The sequence below is a fragment of the Micromys minutus genome (assembly GCF_963924665.1).
Source record: "Micromys minutus genome assembly, chromosome: 30".
NCBI classification, from domain to species: domain Eukaryota; kingdom Metazoa; phylum Chordata; class Mammalia; order Rodentia; family Muridae; genus Micromys; species Micromys minutus.
The window spans coordinates 31,777,776-31,801,279 of record NC_137965.1 but is presented as its reverse complement, the minus strand read 5'-3'; the positions used below and the strand labels follow the sequence as shown (position 1 = coordinate 31,801,279).

General features: G+C 50.1%; 3 protein-coding genes and 1 pseudogene across 5 annotated transcripts; 3 read left to right on the top strand and 1 right to left on the bottom strand.

Moving 5' to 3' along the window:
• Positions 1-5,535: 5,535 nt before the first annotated feature.
• TMEM190 (transmembrane protein 190) lies at positions 5,536-6,989 on the top strand (the record flags this gene model as incomplete). The annotated part of the gene is made up of 5 exons (XM_080941914.1): positions 5,536-5,593; positions 5,682-5,717; positions 6,365-6,490; positions 6,577-6,661; positions 6,743-6,989. The coding sequence occupies 5 exons, from the start codon at positions 5,536-5,538 to the stop codon at positions 6,987-6,989; spliced, it is 552 nt and encodes a 183-aa protein (XP_080798040.1).
• Positions 6,990-7,062: 73 nt separating this feature from the next.
• TMEM238 (transmembrane protein 238) lies at positions 7,063-12,107 on the bottom strand. Of its 2 annotated transcripts, XR_013975636.1 has the most exons (3): positions 11,488-12,107; positions 8,099-8,161; positions 7,063-7,909 (listed from the first exon to the last, which is right to left on the bottom strand). XR_013975636.1 is itself a non-coding variant. In XM_080941999.1 (2 exons), the coding sequence occupies exon 1, from the start codon at positions 12,023-12,025 to the stop codon at positions 11,495-11,497; it is 531 nt and encodes a 176-aa protein (XP_080798125.1). In that variant the 5' UTR covers positions 12,026-12,107; the 3' UTR covers positions 7,063-7,909; positions 11,488-11,494. The 2 variants fall into 2 exon arrangements, 1 of the variants encoding a protein (XP_080798125.1); XM_080941999.1 differs by lacking the exon at positions 8,099-8,161.
• A 2,961-nt stretch (positions 12,108-15,068) lies between these two features.
• RPL28 (ribosomal protein L28) lies at positions 15,069-16,771 on the top strand. Its single transcript, XM_080941813.1, has 5 exons — positions 15,069-15,115; positions 15,429-15,517; positions 15,597-15,720; positions 16,357-16,475; positions 16,631-16,771. Exons 2-5 carry the CDS (start codon positions 15,437-15,439, stop codon positions 16,718-16,720), a joined length of 414 nt encoding a protein of 137 aa, XP_080797939.1. The 5' UTR covers positions 15,069-15,115; positions 15,429-15,436; the 3' UTR covers positions 16,721-16,771.
• Positions 16,772-21,095: 4,324 nt separating this feature from the next.
• Positions 21,096-22,024, top strand: LOC308439982 (casein kinase I-like; annotated as a pseudogene). Its single transcript has one exon. The product of its transcript is annotated as a casein kinase I-like (transcript).
• The last annotated feature ends 1,480 nt before the right edge of the window (positions 22,025-23,504 follow it).

Below are 23,504 nucleotides of genomic sequence, written 5' to 3'. Positions count from 1 at the left end.
GCCCGCAAAGGTGGCTGCAGAAGGCTGGGTTGTTGGGTCGCGGAGGACCTGGGCGCACCTGGTCTGAGAGGCGCTCAGGGACGCACGCGGCCGGAGACCCGGCGAGCAGCGTTCGGGGCTCAGGGGCTAAGGACAGCTCCTGTGCCGGCTGCCCATCCCCCAGCTGCCCCGCCCACCTCTGAGACAGCTAGCCAATCAGAGCCCCCCGGGCCGCCAAGCTCAAGTATCACACCCCCAGCCCGCCCCCTGGTCCCCTCTAGCTGTGCCTAGTCCTTCGCAAGCCCCTCCTCGGCCGTCTGTCGGTGCACCCGTCCCCTAGCCGGTGCGCATCTGTCTGGCTCTTTAAGCTCTCTGTCCGCACCTCTCTTTCGTCTGCCTCCCCTGCATGGTCCCCTTTCTCTGGGGCTTGCTCTCAACCTCATGGGATTCTCTGCCTCAGTTTCCTTCCTGAGCCACGCTGTTGGACTTCGTGGTTGTCCCTGTTCCTGATTCCCACTGACTCCTTGGGATACCCGGGCCCTTAAGGATCACCTCCCAGCATCTATCCCTCTGTCAGTGTCTGACTGTCCTTGCCTTCTCTCTCTCTCTCTCTCTCTCTCTCTCTCTCTCTCTCTCTCTCTCTCTCTCTGTCCATCTCTTCTAAAACTCCCACTTTTCTCACTCTTCTTTCTCTCAGTCTGACTCCTCTCTTCTATTCCTCTGTCCCTGCTCTGCTTCCCATCCTTCCACCCTCCCCACCCCCTCAATCCCTCAATCCTTTCCTCCTTTCCCCCCAACCCTGTCCCCTCACCCCATGAACTGGAACCAACTTACAGTTCATGTCCCCACAGGCCAGGGGTTCCCCAGGGCAGGGGGCAGGGAGCCGGGGGGGGGCCTTTAACCCTTCCCTGTCCGCTGCCGGGGGAGCCCAGGGGGTCAGCTGGGCCTCGGCCTGGGGAGGGGAAGTTTGTGAGTGTGAGCAGCAAGGGCCAGGCAGTGAGGGAGTGTGTACGCCTGGGGGGTTATATAGGGGGCCGGGGCGGGCGGGCGGGGGGCAGGCGGCAGGGGAGGGCGGCCTGACACATCCTGACTCACCCTCCCTCCTGCCTTTTCCATTCAGACGAGCCGGCTGCCTAGCAGGGCTCACACCGCCTTACTCGGAGGAGGGCACGGAAGGAAAAGTTGGAAAAGTTGAAAAGTGAAGGGGGGGTGGTCTGAGAGGGGCCGGTGAGGTCATTGGCGTCCCCTCCCTCCACCTCCACGGGCTGGGACAGACACACAAGGCTCAAGAGCTCTGTGGAGCCTGGCTGTGGGTGGGGGGTCTGCATGGAGCAGGATAGCACTGAGAGATGGGGCCTGAGGAGGTGGAACTGAGGGAGAGAATCCGATTGACAGAGACGGTTGAGAACCTCTAACACCAGGATGGCTGACGGATGCACAGGAAAGGGGAGAGTAGGACGTACAGATACCTAGTCTCTGAGATGAAGAGACAGGGAAACTCAGCAGAGCGCTGGTACTGGTACGCACCTGCACTCTCAGCACCCCGGAGGTTCAGAAGTTCAAGGTCATCCTTAGCTACACAGTAAGACTGAAGCTAACCTGGGCTACTTGAAACCCTATTTTTAAAAAGAAGCGGGGGGGGGGCTGGAGCAATGGCTCATCGGTTAAGAGCACTGACTGCTCTTCCAGAGGTCCTGAGTTCAACTCCCAGCAACCACATGGTGGCTCACAGCCATCTGTAATCAGATCGGATGTCCTCTTCTGGTGTGTCTGAGGACAGTAATAGTGTACTCATATATAATAAAGAATCAGAGACCTCCAAGGGAAAAGGGGGTACGGACATGGAATGAAGAGGCAGGCTGCAGAAGAATGTACCAAAGATGGGGTCACCTGAGAGACAGGTTACATGAGATAAGGTGAGGACCAAAAGAAAGAAAGGTTCTCCACAGAGGTCTCTGGCTGTATTATTGCCCGACTTTCCAGTTCTGTAAATGGAGCTAATAAGAGTATCTTCTATGCATAGGCCAGGGGTTAAGAGTGCTTGCTGCACAAACGTGAAGGTCTGAGTGGAATCCACAGCAGCTGTATACAAAGCTGAGCATGTGAAACTGCAGCCCTGTGGGTGGAGAGGTGGAGACAGTGGGGTCACTAGGGCTTGTCTTCCAGGTTCAGTGAGAGACCCTTTCTCAAGAGCATAAGGATGAGTGATAGAACCCCAATATCCCCATCTGGCCTCTGACAGACACCCACCCACTATACATACACACATACCCCTAAATGCCACAGTGAAGAGGTATTGTGCAAACTACTACCTGAGAACTGTTTCTGGTCTCACAGTTACAGTTTATCAGCTATACCGAGGCACAGGCAGTCACTGGGAGAGATGGCAGAAATGAGTGGGTGGGTTTGAGAAACTTAGACAAAGCCACGTTCAGAGAAGGAAACATAATAGTCTATCCAGGTAAGAGCCAAACACACCGTGTTCAACGAATGACTACCATTGGTTCAGAATTCTCAGCCCCTTAAGGGAAGGGAACATCAAAATCAACTCAGACGTCTCCTCCTCAAGAGGGGGATAGCCTGAACACAGGACAGTTACATGAACTGCTAAAAATCTCTTTGTAGACCACCCATGCCCATCTTTTGGGCCCATTGCATTGGCTGGAGATGGGGGAGTAGGGTGGGGGTTGGCTCTGGACTGACTGGCAGCCAGAGGCTTCCCCTCCTCATCTTTCACCACTGGGGGGGAAGAACTGCTCAGATCCCACACGGGGTGAGGTCAGCCCCCCCATGGTGGGACATGACCACATCGCCTCAGGTAAGAGCTCTTTCTCTCCCTTTCTTGGTCTGTCACACCACCCCTTTGAGGGCCCCCCAGGGGCCCTCCTCAGCCCCTGCTCCTGCTAGGACCCAGGCTTCTGACCACTGGGTCTCCGCCCCTCAGGGGGCCTGTTTCCGACTGAGTCAGCGGGGGGGGGGGCACAAGACTTCGTCAGTGAGGGGAGAGCTGACGTAGCCCCCCAGACCATGGGGGCTAGCCAAGGTGACTCAGGCCACCAGCTTAAGGAATGGGCTGGTCTGAGGGGATAGAGGACTGGGGTCAGACCTGGCCAGTACTAGGAACTGCAAATGCCAGCCCCTTCCCCAACTGAGATTCAAGAGCTCATACAGTCACCCCACCTTTCCATCTCCCCATATTCCTTAAACCCAGGGTTCAGACCCCAGCCCTCCTCCCTCAGACCCAGGCTCTCAGATACCCAACCCTCTTCCATCATGCCCAGAGCACAGAGCCTTGCTTTCTTATTTCAGAACCAGGGTTCAGACCCCAGCCCCCCTCCCTCAGACCCAGGGTACTAAGCCCTCATTTTTATGTAAGTCCTACAATTGGGGAGCCTTGCGTTTGAGGAAGTTTATGAGTCTGGGTCGTGGGCTTCTTGCTTATTCTCAGTCCTGCTTCACTTTACACCCTGGGGATTGTGGGGAAAGACTCATCTTCCCAGAGTGACCACGGAAGGACTGAAGCGTGGACTTAGGATGCCTGCCTGGGTCTTCCCTGGGTTAGAGTTGGGATACCAGTTTAGGGAAATGACACAAAAGGACAGATGGGTGAGAGACTTTGGGAATTCCCTACCATGAAGGAAGACAGGAGATAAACAAATACAAACATCCTGGTGATGAGAAGACAGAAGCAAAAGTGCTAGGGACCAGCTCGAGCCAAAAACAAAGGCAGAGGGTAGAAGACCTCTGAGGCATTTCATGAGGAGTCCCTGTGATGTGGGGATCTAGCCAGGGGGGCCTTTCTTAATGGTGTGCTGGCCCCTTGATGAGCTGGTGCTGGCTGGGTGTGATGTCAGCACATCCCAGGCTGTGTGTGTCCGTCTGTCTGTCCCTGGGGGGTCCTGTCTGGCCTCTGGGGGGTGACGAGGCAGGTCAGCCACAGAGGCAGCCCAAACCTGTCATTAGCGGTGAGAGCCTTGACGGCGCCCCCCCTCCCCAATCCCAATCCGCGGTCCAGGGCCAGGCAGCTCCACCCCCACCCCCTCCTTGATCCCTGAGGAATCCAGGGAATTGGGAAGTGGGTCCAGATGGTGTTGACACAGGAAATGGTCAGCAGCTGCCTGGCCTCAGCCCTGCAACCCCTCTGACCCCCACCCCCAGGCCCCCTGCCGAGCCCCCTCGGACCTGTGTCATCTCTGACGGAGTCAGCCCAGGGCCCACTCAGCACCCTTTAGATGTTTACTGGAGGATCCAAGGATGAAAGAGAGTCACCCTCGTAAGCTTCTTGGGAAACAGGGGTCTGAACTCAGACCCCTCCCTCCCACGGAAGGGACAATCCAGGCCCCAGGCCTTTTTTTCCCCCTCAGATCTGAAGTCCAGGCCCCAGGCTTCCTCAGAATCAGGGGTCTAGACCCCAACACTTCTCCCTCAGACCTAGGGAGCCCTCCTTCAGATCTGAGTCTTGGATCTAGCTTCTTCCTCTAAATGCCTCAGAAGCCCAGACCAGCTCTTCCTGCTCAGACCCAGGGATCCAGACTCCAGCCTGCTTCTTTTAGACGCAGGGTTCCCAAAACCTGCCTCCCTCAACCCCAAGAATCCCATCTTCCAGCCCCCTCCTTCCCTGAGATCCAGGATCCATGGGGTGCCCCAGCCATCCCATGAGTCCAGAGCTAATTCCAGACCTTCCTCAGGAACTGAGGAGCCCTTCTCACTATGCCAAGTGGATATGAACTGAGGTGAATGAGGAGCCATAGTGCAGTGTTCTCCAATCTGACTTCCTGAAAGCTAGGACAATCTTATGTAAAACAAACAGAACAACCCGAGCTGCTCTAGCTGTGTTCCCTCATTAACAAACAGAAACTGAGTCTCTTTGGGGACCTGAAACTTTAGGCAGGAGTCACCATCACAGCCTGTAACAGTGACCACACCTCAGTCTCAGCCAGGTAGTCAGTCCCTGGTCTGTGTCCCGGAAGCAAAGGCCCGATGGAGCCTGGAATGAGAAATCCAGGGCCAACCCAGCAGCCCCTACGGTCCCATCCTCATCCTGATCTGGTTGCTGAGGAAACCTTCTCTAATAATGGGGCTCAGTGAGACCCTGGTATCCTAGGGTCCTTTTTTTCATACCCTAGCAATGAGGATTTCTGAACTTGGGTCTCTTGAGGCTGCCTCTTTGGACACTGGGTTAGGAACGAATTGGATTCTGCAACTCAAAGATTTCTCCAGCCCCAGATCCGTACCCTCTCAGTTCCAGGATGAAAACAGAGACATCTCCAGCCCCGTGCTTTGTTCTGGTTTCTTTTTTCCTCTTCCCTTGCTGAGAAGGCTCTAAATCTGAAGTCTCCCAATGCTCACCCACCTCTTCTCCTAAGGAGCCACTTCCTAGACAGAAATGATGGTTCCGGGGCACCCCTCCTTGTGAACCCCTTGCTGAGGGGATTCCCTAGCAACAGAACTAAGAATTCTGGGACTGCGGCTTTTGGGGCGGGGCCCAGCTGTTGCTAGGGTTGATGTCCTTCAAGGTTTCTTTCCACAGAGGCCCCAGAGGTCTGGGGAGGTAACATGGTGAGGTCTGGGATCTCAGCTTTGGGTCTTCTCCTGCTCATGCAGGGTTCAGTAGGTGAGGATGATGGCCACCAGGGGGCTGTGGGCAGGGTCACCACTTTGGCTGTCACACAGTCTTCCACATCACTCCTTTTCTCCCACAGATGTGAATGGAATCCAGGGATTTTTCTACCCATGGAGTAAGCAAGAGCCAAAATCCTGGGGCCCCAGGGAGGCAATCCCAAATTAAGACTAGGATATGTGAGAGAAAGGCTGAGGAAATTTGACCCCTGGGTCTGAAGGAGAAAAACTGGGGGGTAGACTCTTGTGTCTGAGGAAGGAGGGCTAGGTACTCAACCACTAGGACTCAAGGAGGGCTGAAGCCTGGACAGTCTGAGGGAGGAGAGCTGGAACCTTAGCTGAAAGAAGTCAGATCTTAGTCCCTGGGGTATAGCGGGGAGGGACTAAGGCCTGAACCTCTGGATCTGGTAGTAAGTAGTCAGGGGACTCAGCCTCGGGTCTGAGGGAGAGGAAGAGCTTGAGCAGTGAGCCTCAGGTCTGAGTCAGTGCTGAGGCTATAACCCTGGGCTGGGCTCTGGAGAGCTGCCGGCAACCTGCACTCCTGAGTTGGAGGGTAAAGGGTTGTGGAATATAGTCTCTGAAGGAAGAGGTCTGGGGATGGGATGTCCAAGACTGAGGGAGGAGGGCTGGGTCTGGATTTTTGGATCCTCTAAAGAATACTGCCAAATACACAGTACTGAACCCCCACAGCCTGGCTTTGGTGTTCTTGTGCCTGTAGCCTCCAGGGACAGTTCTGTTACTTAGCACCTACTGTGGTGGCCCTTAGGTTGTGAGGGAGATGTGTGGGACCGAGAGAGCTGTGGGGGTCAGGCAGCAATCGAGAACCCCAATCTCTGTCTACGCTTGAGATGCTGCTACCGGGATGGTGTATGCTATCATCAACGGCCAGATGGTGAGTGACCTGGCCGAAGACGGAATGTTTCAGAGGGTGAGGGTTCATAGGGTGGATCCCTGGACCTTCCTCCTCCCCTTTTCTAGGAAATATGCGGAGGAAGCATATGTGGGCACTGGGCTGGACCTGTGGCACCCTACTCTTCTTGATCACCAGTATCTGTCTCTTGTGGTGAGTGTGGCTGGGAGGCCAGCAGGCATGGTTCTCCGAAGGTGTGAGTGGTTCGGGCTGAACATATGCTCTCCTTACCAGGTGGGCCAGGCGCCGAAACATGCTGCAACTACCGCGCTTTCTACAAGGGAAATGTAACAGACTGGCAGGGCGAGTCTCCCTACTGTCTAGGGACCAACGAAGGGTCAACGGGAGGCAAACCCCGATTACCACGCCTTCCACGCCTTCCGCCAGCCAAGTGTACTCAGTGCCACAATCCCCAGGCGGCACTGAAGTAGAAGCTAAAGCTACAGCTTCCGGGGAAGAAACAGAGGACGGTGAAGAATAGGAGGACCCTGGAGGTCGCTTTAATACAGACCTAGCATATAAATGTGTGTCTTTTTTGAGATCTGTGGGGAGCACATGGCCTCATAGGAGTTTTGCACAGTGCACACATGGACTGAATGTGGGCACTGGGTATGATTAGGGATGTGAGCTTAGTGTAGAGAAGATGGTTAGGAGTGGGTTCTGGGAATAAGTGGTGTGGGTCTGAATCATGGAACTGGAGGTAGTTCTGGGTGGGAGGCTGTGTAGGGGCTACAATGAGGTGAGCTTCCAATAGGGGGACTTGGGGTATTAGGGACACACATGGCCATGGGAACATGTCCTAAGCCATGCTGCTTAGGAAAGCACCATGAACCAACTAATCACCAGCTCTCAAACTTCTCTTGCCCCTCAGCACAATGCCTGAGTGGCTACAGAAGTATAGGGGCGCCATCCAGCAAGGACTTCAGCTCCCAGAGTCTCCACTGGCCAAGCCTTTTGGAAGTGTGTTGTCTGCACTCAGATTCAGTCTGCCCAATGAGCTCTCTCTCCTCCTAGCCTTGCAGGTACCCTGCATCAATGCCATCTTCTATATAAGGACCAACCCTGAAGTAAATATCTTACAAGTTCAGTGTGCCCCTGTGTCTGTTGTTGGAAGATCTAAACTACCCTAGGGAAGCCTGGCTGGGTGGGTGGGTCTGCATGCACTAAAGATCCTTGTTCTCACTCCCAGGTGCCCCATCAAAGGGCCAGTAACCCCAAGATCAAAGGTGTCTTGGCTTGGCATATCACTCCCCTTCGCCAGTTCAGGACCTTAACCAGACAGGCAAGCAGTGCTCCAAAACCGAAACATTTATCCAAGTGAGGTGACAGATGGATATCCTGGTGGCTGAGTGATGTACAGGGTAGCTGCATGTCGCAGTCAGGTCCTGAGGATGAGGTTGTCTGTGGGAAGGCAAAGTGAGGTTAGTGGCTAGTTAGGTGTGTTCCTCTTCTCTTTCATTCGAGGTTCCCTAACCCATGAAAGGCCAGGGAGACCCCTTACTCGCTGATGGACACTCAGCTTACCCCGACCCCTCCCTCTGCTTGCTGTAGAGTCCCCAGGGGATGTCTGCAAGTGTGCTTCTAACTTACCAGAATGCACTGACATGAGTTTATGACAGGAGAAAGCAGAGAGACAGAGGCACGGAGACAGACCTAGGGAGTCACAAAGACAGGAAGATAAACAGAGCTGGAAAAAATAGACAAGAAACCGTCGGGGCATCCCAACGCCTGGAAGGCTGGCAAAGAGAATGTTCAAAGCCAGTCTGGGATGCATAGTTTGAGGCCAGCCTGGGCTACAGAGTGTGAGATCATGTCTCAAGGACCTCACAGTGGACGGCAAGAACCCACTCCCACTGGTTGCTTTCTGATTTCTATACTCACACATTCCAGAGCACACACACATACACGCATACTAAAAACAAATAGATATACTTAAAACCAAAAGAAAAAAGAGAAAGAAAACTAATCTCGGGTTGGAGAGATGGCTCAGTGATTAAGAGCATCTTCCAGAGGTCCTGAGTTCAATTCCCAGCAACCTCGTGTTGGCTCACAACCCTATGTAATGGGATCCTATGCCTTCTTCCACTGTGTCTGAAGACAGCTACATTGTACTCATATACATAAAATAAATAAATCTTAAAAAAAAAAAACTAATTCCAAAAGAACCAAGGCAGATGAGGTGGCTGACATCTGTAAGCCCGGTCTTTAAAAGGCAGAGGTGTACCACATGTTAAAGTCCAGCCTACTCTAGGCAGTGCCAGGCAGCCTTTGTTATATTACGAGACCATGCTACGTTGAGGAAAGGCAGAAGGAAAAGATTTGCCCCATGTGTGAATTATGGTCACAGGGGAAGATGGTATTCCCAGAGCATGCCCTTATGTCAAAATTCAAGTTCTTTGAGGCTCACCCAAATGTACTCTTCTGCATAAATGTCAAGGATCTTCAGGAGCCAAGTTAACCACAGATGGATATTTTGGCATATGTCTAGTATTGTAATCCAAGTACACGTGGTTATTCAGCCTTTACGTATTTTGTTTGTGTGATTTTTTTAAAAAAAGATTTATGTTTTATGCATAGGAAAGTTTTATGCCTAGTGTCGGTGGAGACCAGAAGGGGCATCAGATCTCCTGGAACTGGAATTACTGGTGAACGTAGTAGTTGTGCTAGGAATGGAATTGAGGCCCTTTGGAAGAGCAGCCAGTCTTATTGCTGAGCCACCTCTCCAGACCCTGCTTTCTGTTTTGAAATGGAGTCTCACTATTACAGTCCTGGTTGGCCTGGAACACACTACGCACATCGGACTGGTCTTGAATTTGCTGTGGTCTGCCTGAGTGCTGGGATTATAGTGGTTACCAACCATGTTTTTTGTTATGTGGTGCTAGAAACTGAATGGAGGATGTGATGGTTCTCTCTACAGTTGAATCACACCCTCCCAGCCAAGCTGTTTCCCCATTTGAACCACAGAACATGGAGTCAAATTCTTAGTTGTCATGAAGCATAGAATAGAATTAGTATTTCTTTGGATGCCCAGGAGAAAAGTAAAACTATTTTAGGCTGGTGAGATACATCACTGGGTAAAAACATTTGCCATGAAATCCCGACAGGCTGAGTTCTGTGGTGGAAGGAGAGAATCTGTTCAGGAAAGATGTCCTCTGACCCTCACAGATGCACCATGGTGCATTTACTAGAGTGTGCTATATAAAAAGTGCCAGATTTTATGATGCTTGTAAGCCCAGTGCTGGGGAGGAGGAGACTTAAATCCCTGGAGCTGATTGACAGGCCAGTCTAGCTTAATCAGTGAGTTCCAGGCCAGCAAGAGACCCTGTCTCAAAGCAAGATTGCTGGTTCCTGAGAAAAGACACTCAAATTAATCCTCTATACAAATGAGTGCACACACATGCAAATGCAACACACATCTTATACACACACACACACACAGTTTTAGGGTTTAACTCTTTTACAGAAACTGCACTTAGGACATGGACTCAGTCATTCCCATCCATCCAAATACCAAAGCCATCCATTTATCTGTGTATCTGCCACCCAAACTATCCACCTAACTGCCCATTTATGCTTCTCTTCATCCGTTACATCTACTAAACTAATCTGATGCTGAACCAGGAGGACTATGTTCAAGGTGAACCTGGGGATGCCCAGCAAGACTCATCTATCTATGCACTGGTCCTATGGACCCATTTCACCCACCCATCACCTCATTAACTCTATCTGCTCCCACACTCCCAACTCATCAACACACTCTTCTACAAACCATTTACCGCTCCACCCCATCCATCCATCCGTCCATCAATCTGTATGTGAGACATTTATCCATCCTCAGTCCACCGTGTACTGATGGGTCCATCCATCCTACCCATGATCAGTCTTTCCTGAGTTCACACTTTGACTGGGTAGTGTCAGGAACAGAGACACCAAAGACCCTGGCTTTACCTGTGAACCAGCTTCCACAGTGCTGTGCCATATGGCTATTCAAACAGTAGGAATGGGCTCAGACCATATGAATACTCAGAGATCAGAGGAATGAACTGGTGCCTAAAGAACATTTTGGAAGTTTTCTGGTTGGACTGCAGATATCAATGGCCCTCCTCATTACGAAGGACATCTGTCTGTCCATCTGTGGTCTGAGAAATTTAAATGCAAATAAAATGTGGGAAAAAGGAAAACTTAAAAATGGAGGTTTCACATATTGGCCAATAGCCTGGGTTTAATGAGATGGCAAGAGAGAACCCTAGCAGGCCTTCGAGTAGAAGCAGGAAAGCATGTTTGAGAAAGGAAATACAGGTGCTTCAAGAAATGGCTCATTGGGTAAAGGTTCTTGCCACCAAGCCCGATGACCTGAGTTTGATACCCAGGACCTACATGTGGAGAGAGAATAGATGCCACAAAACATTGTGCCACAAATGCGCTCTCTCTCTCTCTCTCTCTCTCTCTCTCTCTCTCTCTCTCTCACACACACACACACACACACACACACACACACACACACACACACAAATAAAGCTGATCTCAGTTCAAGGGCAGTCTGGTCTGCAAATCAAGTTCCAGGGCAGGTCAGCCAGGGCTACAAAGTGAGACATTGTCTCAAACATAAAAAGAAAGGGAAAGGAACAGGGAGCTTCCCCTCTCTCTGTGCCTACTGGTTCTTTGCCTTTGCCTTCACTTTAGGACTGCCAGTCTGGAGGAAAGGCGCTCTTTCATTTGCATATTTGTGTGGTCCCGGCAAGATTGTCACTTACTTTCCGTGCTGCTTCTACAGAAACAGTGATGAACTCAGAGCACTGGCTGCAGAGAGGATGGCATGAGGCCTGGTGCACGTGGGAGCAAAAGAAGAGTGTGCTGTGACTCTTAACCCGGTCCCACCCATCCTTCAGGGTCTCTTTCTGACTCACTCTCCTGCAGTTTCCCTTTTCAGCGACGTGTCTGTCTCCCCACCATCTCTCACTCTTTCTACGTGTCCTCACCTGGGGCTCACTCGCTGCCAGTGCCCGCCGCCCCGGGCCCCGCCTCAAGCGTGGCGAGCTGCAGACGCACGCGGCGGGAGGCGGAGGCGGACGGCTGGGGCGCACCGGCCGCTCTGCGAGCTGCGCGGACCCCGGCTGTAGTCCGGGGACTGGCGGCGGCGGGCGCCGACCAGCGGCGGGACAGCTTGCGCGCCAGGCGGGCGATCGCCGAGGGCCGCAGGCCGTAGTCACGCTCCAGCTCCTGGCGCGAGATCTCGATGTTGCCGGTGTACCAGAGAATCCAGCCCAGCAGGCTCAAGAACACCAGCAGCGCCCCGGAGTAGATGAGCAGGTCCCCGAAGTCGCGGCCGCGCACCTGCAGCTGCGCGAACACGCCGGTCAGCAGCGCCGCCATGCCCGCCACGTCCAAGGCCACGGCCAGCAGCAGCGCCATGCGGCAGCGGCCCAGGCCGGCCGCCGGTGCCGGCGCGGACGCGGGTGGGGACGAGGCGCCGGCCGCGGACGCCTGCGAGCCGCACACCGGTGACGCCGCCGCCATGGCCCTCGGTGGCCCGCCGCCGCTTGCTCCCCAAGTGTCCCGGGGTGCGGCTGCCCGGGGCGGAGTTAGGGCCCAGCGCCAGGTGTGCCCAGTGCCTGCATGGTCACCTGAGCTCACAGCCTGGACCTGGTGGCCCGGATGAGTCTCTGTGTAGCTGAGGTCTGGGAGGATCTGCGGCGCATGACCCTGTCCATTAAGCAGCGCCAGGTGACTAGGACCAAACTTCAGGGTGGCATAATGTAGCTAGATGGCGTTTCTGTTTAGTGCTCGCCTCCCGAGGGCCACCTTTGCCACCAGGCCCATGAGGAACCAAAATTGGGATCAGAAACAAAAAACCGAGCACGCTGGGGGTGTCTGTAGCTCACTTGATAGAGCGCTTGCCTAGCACGCTCAAAGCTCTTGATTTCATGCCCTGCACAGCACAGAAACATTCTCTGGAGCGCAGAACCAAAGCCAGAGCCCTGAAGCTGTCTTCATGCTTGTCTTTTGAGATCTCTTGTGAACCCAAGGTGGGAATACAATGAGCCGATTCCAGGGGCTGCTGACAGCATAAGAACACACTACACACACTAAGCTCAGGGCTCTGCTGGTGCTCAGAAGTTAGCCTGACAAGACCTGTCCTCGGATTCCTAGCCGCAGTTTCTGAAGTGTCTAGGAAAGATGGTATAGAAATGAAGTGGTATAGAAATTGTAGCTTTAGCCTGACAGTGGTGGCCTTTAGTCCCAGCACTTGGGAAGCAGACCTCTGAGTTCAAGCCAACCTGCTCTACAGAATGAGTTCAGCCAGGGCCACACAGAAATCCTGTCTCAAATCTAACCAAACCAAAGCTATGGCCTTTTTGTTGTTGATAAATGCTTCTAGGAAGGACAATGGCTGCTCTGCAAGCCGATCCCTGAAAACAGAGTTGGCTTGGACAGAATTTAATGGCTGGCTAGGGCACTGTGGAGATGGGAGTGCCTCAGACAAGTGGGTGGGCCAAGGCCGTGGGGAGAACTGGGGAACTAACAGCTGTCAAAGGACAGTCCTGATCTTCCCCACATCTACCCTTAGGTGACTTCATTTTCCCCTGGGGTGAGAAACTTCAAGACAGGTCTGTCTAGGTTCTCCCAAGACTCTACCTAGTTTCAGAGTTGGAGAAAACTCAGGATGACAGAGGAGAAAATTATATTTTCTACACTAGTACAAGCCATTGGTAACCCTGTAAACAAACTCCTATTCATGAGTCTATAAATAACAAAAGAGACTCACTCGAATACACACACATAGATCAGCTATGGTATATGTAAATATCGCCAAACACATTATATATTCATATGAAAATGTCATAAACCCACTTTATGTATAATTAAATGCTAATAAAACATTAAGAATGACTGTGGTGGGGCTGGAGAGATGGCTCGGTGGTTAAGCGCACTGCCTGCTCTTCCAGAGGTCCTGAGTTCAAATTCCAGCAACCACATGGTGGCTCAAAACCATCTGTAATGAGATCAGATGCCTTCTTCTGGTGTGTCTGAAGACAGCATCAATGTACTATTTTTTAAAAAAAGAAAAAAAAAGATTGTGATGCAAATTGCCAGAGAGCTGCCAAGATTGGCCAGGTACTGCTGAGGACAGACAGACGTGGGTGGAGTGTTTCTGCATAGACAGAACCAAGCACGAGAGAATAAAGTTAACACTGCAGCACTACATTTTTAGAGAGGTCTGAAAATGGTTCACTGGGCACTGGTGTTTGTGTGTGGGACAGTCAAGTGATTATGAAGAGCAATGGAACCATCTGAAGACTCCTTGCCCAGAGCAAAGCTTTAAAATGGTTCATGAATCCATTTAGAGAACAAGTGTTGAGAACAGGAGAGATGGTTCAGTGGTTAAGAGCACTTGCTCTCACAGACATGGGTTTGCTTAACAGCTCCCACGAGGCAGCTCACAAGTGACTGTTACTCTAGTACCTTGGGATCAATGCTTTCTTTTGGACTTGCATTTCACATGTTAACACAACAACCCCATATATCATAATTAAAAATAAGTAAATCTGGATTTGCAGAGATAACTCAGTGGTTAAGAGTGGCTGCTCTTCCAGAGGACCCAGGTTCTATTCCCAGCACCCACATCTATCTAATTGAACCCAGGCACCAGGCAAGCACATAGTATGCATACATATATCTGGGCTTAACAAAGAAAGAAAGCTGGCTGGAGAGATGACTCAGTGATTAAGAACACTGCTCTTCCAGAGGTCCTGATCTCAATTCCCAGCGACCAAACGGTAGCTCACAATCATCTGTAATGGGATCTGATGCCCTCTTCTGGTGTGTCTGAAGACAGCGACAGTGTACTCATACATACAATAAATAAATCTTTTAAAAATGAAAGCCCTCATACATATTATTAAAAAAATTAAGTTGGGTCTGGAGAGATGGCTCAGTTGTTAACAGCACTGGCTGCTCTTTCAGACTACACAGGCTCAACTCTGAGTACCCACGGGGCAGTTCACAACTCTTTGTAACTTTAGTTCCGGGGTATCCAACACCCTCACACACATTGTAGGCAAAACACCAATGCATAACAAATAAGAAATAAACATAAATCTTTAAAAATAAGTAAATCTTAGAATCAATTAAGTCCCACATAATGAGACAGTTCTGGAATCCTCAATATTTGCCTCCACAAGGCTGAGGTGGGAGGATCCGAATTCAAAATCAACTAGACAAAGTCGCAAAACCCTTTGTTCAAAATATTTATTAGTGCCCACCATGTGCCAAGTACTAACTGAACAGATAAGAGTGATACGGCGAAGATACAGTTCTCGGGATCTCTGCTTTCTCACGAAAACCCAGCCACGGAGCTGCAAAAACTTCCTAACAGCCCAAGACGCTTCCTCGTGCCACCGCGAGAACTCGCGGCGATCTACAGACGAAGATTTCCGAAGGTTTCCGAGTCAAAAAGACTCGCAGGTGGAACTCAAGAAGCGGAGGAAGCTGGGTAGCCGAGTTCAGAAGCGCCACCGGAGGAAGCGGAAATGCGTCGCCACTTTAAAGGTGTCACCCCGCCCCTAGTGACTCTCTTTCCGTCTCCGGCCGCCATAGGGAGAGGAGGTAAGTGTGAGTCCTCTGGCCGCTCCGCGTGGCCGCCATCTCGCGCCTACAGCCTCGGTCTCCAGCCTATATTTTCTCTACTTGTACCTAAGCGCCATTCGCAGCCCTCTTTCCGCGCCGGAAGTGGGGCCTGAGCGTCCCTTTCCCTCCTCCACGTCCCCGGTTTGGTTCGGCCGGCCTCCTTTGATCTCCCATTCCGGCCTTCTATAGCTCTTGCGGGTTTTCTCCCAACGGTGCTTCCCGTTTAACTAGACGCCTGTCTACGGCTTGCTTCTCTTATTTGCCATCTTTCACGTGCCCTGTCTCTCCCCAGCCGCCGCCATGTCCGCGCATCTGCAATGGATGGTCGTTCGGAACTGCTCCAGTTTCTTGATCAAGAGGAATAAGCAGACGTACAGCACGGTAAGTGTGGCCCGTGTGGGAAGTACTCTGGCTCTTTCGCATATCCGGGTCTTAACCATCTTCTACACTTACTCTCCAGGAGCCCAATAATCTCAAGGCCCGAAACTCCTTCCGCTACAACGGGCTAATTCATCGCAAGACCGTTGGAGTGGAGCCCGCGGCTGATGGCAAAGGGGTCGTGGTGGTTATGAAACGCAGATCTGGTGAGCCTTTCCACACAATAGCTCTTCTTTTTTCAGAGTCCAGAATTGTCTGTCCTATGACTTCCCAGCTGTATAAGGTGATTTATAAAGAGATTTATTTATTATATGTAAGCACACTGTCATTGTCTTCAGACATACCATAAGAAGGCATCAGACCCCATTACAGATGGTTGTGAGCCACCATGTGGTTGCTGGGATTTGAACTCAGGACCTCTGGAAGTGCAGTCAGTGCTCTTAACCACCGAGCCACCTCTCCAGCCCTATAAGGTGATTTTTAAAGTCAGAAGTGGAGAAGTTTAAGTACAACTTCTGTACATACACCTCAGTGTCCTGGAACTCTGTGCAGACCAGGCTGGTCTTTAATACAGATCCACCTGCCTCTGCTTTCTGAGTGCTGGAATTCAGGGCTTGTGCTTCGATGTTCCTGCTGTATTTGGGAGTTCTTAAAGAAGAATGGGTTTTTCACAGGCTTTGGTTGAGACTAACCTGTGGTGATCAACTAGGGAGTGTACTGAATGGGCTGGTGGAAAGACAGTTGAGTGAGGGTGAGCGTGTTCTGCTGAGGCTGTGTGTTCCATCAATCGATATTCTGAAGGGCCCGTGCAGATGCACTAATTCCTAGGCTCTCCTTACCAGGTCAGCGAAAACCTGCCACTTCTTACGTGAGGACCACCATCAATAAGAATGCTCGGGCCACCCTCAGCAGCATCAGGCACATGATCCGAAAGAACAAGTACCGCCCTGATCTGCGTATGGTGAGTGAGATAGATACAGGCCTGGGTACTTGACTCCTAGCTAGAGTTAGGTGGAGATTTGATTCCCCGGCCTCCCTGTAGTCCTAGGAAACAGGAAGCAGTAAATGGGGGGAGTCTTTTGAGTTTGTGACCTAAGTTCTTTATCCTGTCCTCAGGCTGCCATCCGCAGGGCCAGTGCCATCCTTCGAAGCCAGAAGCCTGTGGTGGTGAAGAGGAAACGGGCCCGCCCAACCAAGAGCTCCTGAGCCCCACACCCCAGAAGCAATAAAGAGTCCACTGACTTGTTCAACCGCCTCCATTAGGCCTCCTGTTTTGTGGCTCGCTGAGCTGTGGCCCTGCATGTCTTTAGTTGTGCCGTCAGACTATTGTTAGGACTTGTCTGAAGTGGGGATTGTTGGCTACACACATGGGGCGTCAGTTTCCCGTGTTATGAGTATCTAAAGAATTAGTCACCCCCTGAGGGATATAGGCTAAAAAACTTAACAGGGCCATCTGGGTAGCAACAGAAGTGAAAGCCAAGACTGGGCTGAGAGTTAGTTGTGGAGGGCATTCACTTGATTCCTGTAGAAACAGGAGTGAAGGTAAAAACAGGGTTCTTAGCAGCTGATGGTGTCAGGTATTCTGAGCTTGAGGCTCTTACTAGGTCTCAGTTTGCTGACTCAGAGGCCCCTCTAATAAGAAAGGGGTTTGATACAAAGGTTTCAAAGTGAAGTCCTTGGTTAAAGTGTTCTTTTCATCTCCTGTTGCTGACCCTGGAAAATGTCAACAAAGTCTAGTTTCCACCAAATCTCTGTCCTTTACATTTGTAATCTAAGTGTATTCTGTAGGCAGAGGCAGGAGAATATGTAATGCTTGCCTGGTTTACATTGCAATTTTTAGGATACATGGGGTTATAGAGACCCTGTCTCAAAAATGAACCATTATGTCTATCTGGGTGAGGGGGTAACGGGTGCAGTGCTGTGCTGAGTACTTGAGTGTCCATTTCCCACCCATCCTTCTGGGATTAGCTCTTCCTTACTTGGAGAACTTAAGGCTCAGGTGCAAGATAGCATCCACACCGTTTTTTGCTGGAATTTCGTCTGTTACAAAATTCATTTGAAAGCTGCTTGGGCCTAAATTCCCCTTTGGGGAATGATTGGACCTGCTTGCTGTGTAAAGTTTGACTTTTAACACAGCCTCTTCTAGTTTTCCCCAGTGCAAATGAGGGATGGTAGGGTTGTTGATGCTGGTCTTGTCTGAATCACTGTTGTCCATCCCAGCCTGACTTGAACTATTTTACCAAGTTTAACTCACCCTTTCTCCCTCCCCACTGATAGATCCAGGCTTAACTACTTTAAGGAACTAAGTCCCTTGTGCTTTGATCTGTTGAGCATAGGGTTCTTGACAGCAGTACTACCCAGGTGACCTGTCTACAGGAGGAGTGATGTTTTTAAATTTATCATTACATGTACTGTGTAGGGGTTGGAGAGAAGGCTCAGCAGTGAAACACTTGATGCTTTTCTAGAGGTCTGAGTTCATTTCTCAGTATCCACGTGGCTTACACCCATCTGTAATGAAATCTTATGCCCTCTTTGGATACACATATATGCAGATTTAGGACTCATAAGTGAACCTTAAAAAGCATATGTGGTACATTCATAGAAACCAGGGGAGGGTGGCATCTATTTCTTTTAAGACCGAATCCCATTAAAATTGGAGTTATGCTTGGAGGGCAGTGACCCTCAGCTTGGTACTGGGGATTACAGCACAGCTGTGTGGCAGCCCTTGGCTTTGTCCGTAAACCCACTTGCACATGGGGAAGTCAACGGACAATGGTTTTATTTCTAGACTTTCAGGTGGATTCTGGGGATCAAACTCCGGTTGCTAGGCTTGCTGGGCAAGCTGCTTTTGTCAAGCTCTTTTGCTGGCCCACAATTAGCTTTGTAAACAATTTTTTGTTTCTTTGAGGCAGGGCTTCCTGTAGCCCTGCCTGTCCTGGAACTGGTTCTAGTGCTGGGATTAAAGGCATATACTACCACTACTGAGCTTCATTTCATCTATGTTAATGAGACAGGTTCTCTGTGTGTAGTCCTGGATGTAGTCAGATCCTGTCTCCTGGGATTAAAGGCCTATGTTGCTACTACACTCGGCTATGACTGGCTTTCTGATGTGGGTGCTGGGGATATGACTGGTCTTCATGCTGATCCTTTTCTCACTGGCCTGGACAGCAACATAGTATAACAGGCCGTCTGCCTCTGTGTTGGGAGTAGTTTGCACCATCACATAAAAATGAGTCTTCCACACTGATGTCCTGTAAGTTAACCACATGGCATACCTACCTGTGTTTTCATACACGGTTGTGCAGGCTCAGCTGGAAGTCTTTGGGTATGGAGGTAGATTTTTGTGCAACTAGAACTAGTGAAGGGTCTCACCTGCGTCTTGTTGGTGCATGGTTTGACCGTTCAACAACCTCCACACTTAAATGAGAATGCTCATGAATACTTGGAGGGATGACTTAGTACAGACCACATGTTCCTGCAGAGGAGGGCTCCATTCCCTTCCCAAGAACCCATGTTGGGCTTCTGTAACTCCAGAGAATCATTGCCATTGGGTTTCATGGGTACCTCTATTTACATGCACGTTCTCACACAGATACGTGTGTGTGTGTGTGTGTGTGTGTGTGTGTGTGTGAAACATGAGAGAACCAACCTTGTAACTTGTGCACTGCACCAAGGATCATGTGGTTTCTGGTGTGTAACAGTCAAAGTGACAGTGATCATGCTCATTGACCAGGAGGACAGATACATTTACCATCAGGACACTCCAAGGCCTTGGTTCTCTTCAGTAGGTCAAGGGCTAGAGATAAGGCAAGTCTTTTTAGCATGGACAGTGTTTGGCCCAGCTCAGCTGAGTTAACCTGTACTGTACACCCTTCCCATGGTCCTTGTCTTAACCTACGCTGGGTGTACACAGAGATCCAACTGCAGTGGTACAGTCATTGGGCAAAATTGGCTGTTTTAAATTGTGTCTCAGACTAGTACAGTGTGGGCTTGGTGTGCTTAGCAACTTTCACCGTTTTCCTGTGCATCCAAAACTCCTGAAGAGTAAGTATAAACTAACTAGGAACAATGGCACATGTCTGAGGATTCAGGAGGCTGAGACAAGAATAATTTGGAGTCAGTCCAGGTGATATAGTGAGACCCTACCTCACAAAGAACCTAACCAAACACACATGTATCTAAATATACATGTATTAATGTTCACCTCGGATTGAAAAATCAGTTTCTGATTAAAAGAAATCCAAGTAAGCCTATTCTTGAGCCATGGCCAACCTGGCATATTCAAACTTTTTGCATACATACAGACTTCCCTCCCAAAATACACAAGATTCCTGATAACATATGCAGTCTCTGATTAAGGAACCAGGTACCTAAGAGACTGGATGAGAATAAATTATTCCAATGCAAAATACAGCCGTTTTAATTTTATTTACTTTTTGTATTTTGAGACAGGATTTCTCTGTGTAGTCTTGGCTGACCTGGGACTTATTAAAACAATCTTTCAAACTTAAAATATTTGGGCTGGCAAGATGGCTCAGGAGGTAAGGGAGCTTGCCTCCAAGCCTGAGGACCTAAGTTCTATCCCTGGGAAGCATCTGTAGGAAAGAAACAACTTCTGCAGGTCTTTCTCCAACCTCCATACAGACATTGTCTCACTTTCCCAGAACGTACACAAAACGGTACATGCAAAAGGTTTGGATTTTATGTGTATGGTTGAATAAAAATGAGGACGTGCTTGTTCCAGGGTACGGCTGAGGAGGTTCTACTGTAGACGTGAAGAAGAGAATAGCCAGAGGCATCAGGAAGGGTCCAGACTGAACCTTGTCATGAGGGGGTGGAGAAAAAGAAGGGAAGAGATGAGCTGTGGATCCAGAGGCCAAGAGAGTCCCTGTAGACCAAGACACTAAATGGACTTGTAGCCAAAATGGCAGTTATACAGAGAGGACAAGCTGGGGGAACAGGTTTAGGGTACGGATGGGGTGAGACATGTCCTGGGTCTCTTTGAGATCTCATAATAATGTGAGTATTTGAGAGAATTTATAAGAGTTGTGGGGATCTGAACTCAGATCCTCACCCTTGTCTGGTAAGTACACTATCCTGTGAGCTATCTCCCCAGGCTAAACTTTTAAAAAAGATTTATTTATTTTATTTTATGTATATGAGTGCACTGCAGCTGTCTTCAGACACACCAGAAGAGGGCATCAGATCTCGTTACAGATGGTGTGAGCCACCATGTGTTTGCTGGGAATTGAACTCGGGACCTCTGGAAGAGCAGCCAGTGCTCTTAACCATTGAGCCATCTCTCCAGCCCCCAATAACAGTTTTAAAGTTCATAACAGATACCATATTCTCTTTCTCCTGCTTCCCCCCCTTCCTTCTTAAAACCATTTGTGGCTTTGTCAGTCAGGCTGGCCTACACCTTGAGACCCTCGTGTCATCAATCTGATGCATTCTGGGATTGTAAGTGTGTGCACTGGACTCTCTCTTCCAGGGCTCCAGGCTGGCCAGCAAGTCCTCACCTAGAGGGTGTGTGGGTCTTCCAGCAGCACAGCTGACCTCCTCGCATCAGCAAGGTTTAAGTATGGAGCTACGTGTGGGAAATAAATATTGCCTGGGCCGAAAGATCGACAGTGGGTCCTCTGGATACATCTCCCTGGGTGCCAGCTCTGGTGAGGAAGTAGCCATCAAACTCGGATGTGTGAAGAGGAAGGACACGCAGCTCCACATCGAGAGGAAGTTCTACAAGATGATGCAGGGAGGAGTGGGATCCTGTCCATCAGGTAGTTCGGAGCTGAGGGAAGGTGACTATCAGTCATGGAGTTGCTGGGGCCCTGCCTGGAGGATCTCTTCAACTTCTGTTCCTAAAAGTTCAGCCTCAAGCTATTGTTGCCCGACCAGATGATCAGCCTCATAGAGTACATCCAGTCCAAGAACGAATCCACTGGAATGTGAAGTCTGACAACTTCCTCATGGGTTTGGGGAAGAAAGGCAACCTAGTGTATGTACATCATTGACTTTGGCCTGGCCAAGAAGTACGGCAATGCCACACACACCAGCATATTCCCTACCGGGAAAACAAGACCCTGACTGGCACTGCCCACCTACACCTCTACAACACCCACTTGAGCACTGATTGGGCAAAGCCGTCGGGATGACCTGGAGAGCCTGGGCTACGTGCTCATGCTCTTCAACCGGGGCTCCCTGCCTGGCAGGTCCTCAAAACAGCCACCAAGCGTCAGAAGTACAAACGGATCAGCAAGAAGATGTCAACGCCGATCAAGGTCCTCCGAGTTCTCAACATACCTGAACTTCTGCCGCTCCCTTGCAGTTCAGTGACAAGCCTGACTACTTGTACCTGCGCCCTGCGCCAGCTCTTCCGCAATCTTTCACCAGCAGGGTTTCTCCTACAACTATGTCTTTTTCAACTGGAACTTGCTCAAATTTGGGGCTTCCTTGAGAGAGGCTTGTGGTCTGGACTCCAGGGCCCCAGTTCTGATATCACCAGGCTAAATCAGCCATCTCTGCCAAGCTTGAGGAAGTACCCTGAGGGATTGTGGGGTGACACCCTGTTCCAAAAAGGTGGCTGTACAGTGGAAAGGTTATGACAGAGAGACCCCGCATGGGATTCTGAGTAAACCAGCTGCCGAGGGCTAGGACAAGCCTGAGAAAAGAATAGTGGAGGGGTTGGTAGAATATCACAGGACACTGCTCCGTCTAGACCCTATCCATTATCAGCCTATGTATTGAATCTGAGATTATTAAAACATTTCCCTCTCTTCAAAAGAAAAAGTGTGCACCATTACGGTGATTGTTTTAAGAGAATAATCAAGTCTTGTGTAAAGGTACATGCCTATAATCCCAGTACTTGGGAGGCCAAAGCAATATGACTGTCATAGTTTGAAGAAAACAGACTATGTGTATGAGTGTCTATATATATGTCTGTACCATGTGTACCTATACCAGCTGAACCGACTTGCTGGCTCGACATATGTATGATTTGCTTTTTCATTACGACTTTGAACTTCTGTCCTAGTGCCCCCACCTCTTGAGTGCTGGTACCACAGGAGTGCAGGACCACATCCAGTTTCCTGCAATACTGGGGCCTGAACCTTTAAGGCCTTTCTATACTAGGCAAGCAAGTGTACTTTCTAAATGCTTTGCTTGCGATGCTACCTGGAGATTGAACCTAGGGCTTTGAGAATGCCATTCCAGTGCCTAACTACATGTCGTTTATTCATTCATTCATTCAGACTCTCACCCTGCTGGCCTGGAGCTCAGTGTGTAGACAAACAAAAAAGATTTGCTTGCTTATGCCTCTCTGGCACTGGGATTGAAAGTGTATGCTAATGAGTTTGGCTTTTTTTCTTGGTTTGAGACAGGATTTTGCTAATTTGCCCTGTGGCAAAATAAAAAGGCTTGGCAGGCTCTAGAGTCCAGGACAGCCTTGAACTCAAGCCTTTTCCTGTCCCAGAAGCTGGGATCGCAAGGCTCGTCCACTAGGCCTAGGCCTTTTAAGTTGTATGTTTTAAAGACAGGGTCTCCCTATATAGCCCTGGCTGTCCTCAAGCTCCGTATTTAGACGAGGCTGGCCCTAGACTAAGATTCTCTCGCTTCCTTCTGCCCTCTGTATGCTGGAATGAAAAATGTGCACTATTATACTTTTTTTGTGCGTATGTTGTTTGTTTTTTTCTATACAGGGCTTCCTCCTATAGCCCTTTCTTTTCTAAAACTCACTTTGTAGACCAGGCTGGCCTCAAACTCAGAGATCTGCATCCTTCTTCCACCCAAGCGCTGGAGTTAAAGGATGTACAAGCATCCAGCAAGCCTTTTCTTTTTTCTTTCTTAAAGATTTATTTATTTTATATAAGTACTGTAGCTGTCTTCAGACGCACCAGAAGATGGTATCAGATCCTATTATAGATGGTTGTGAGCCACTATGTGGTTGCTGGGATGTGAACTCAGGACCTCTGGAAGAACAGTCAGTGTTCTT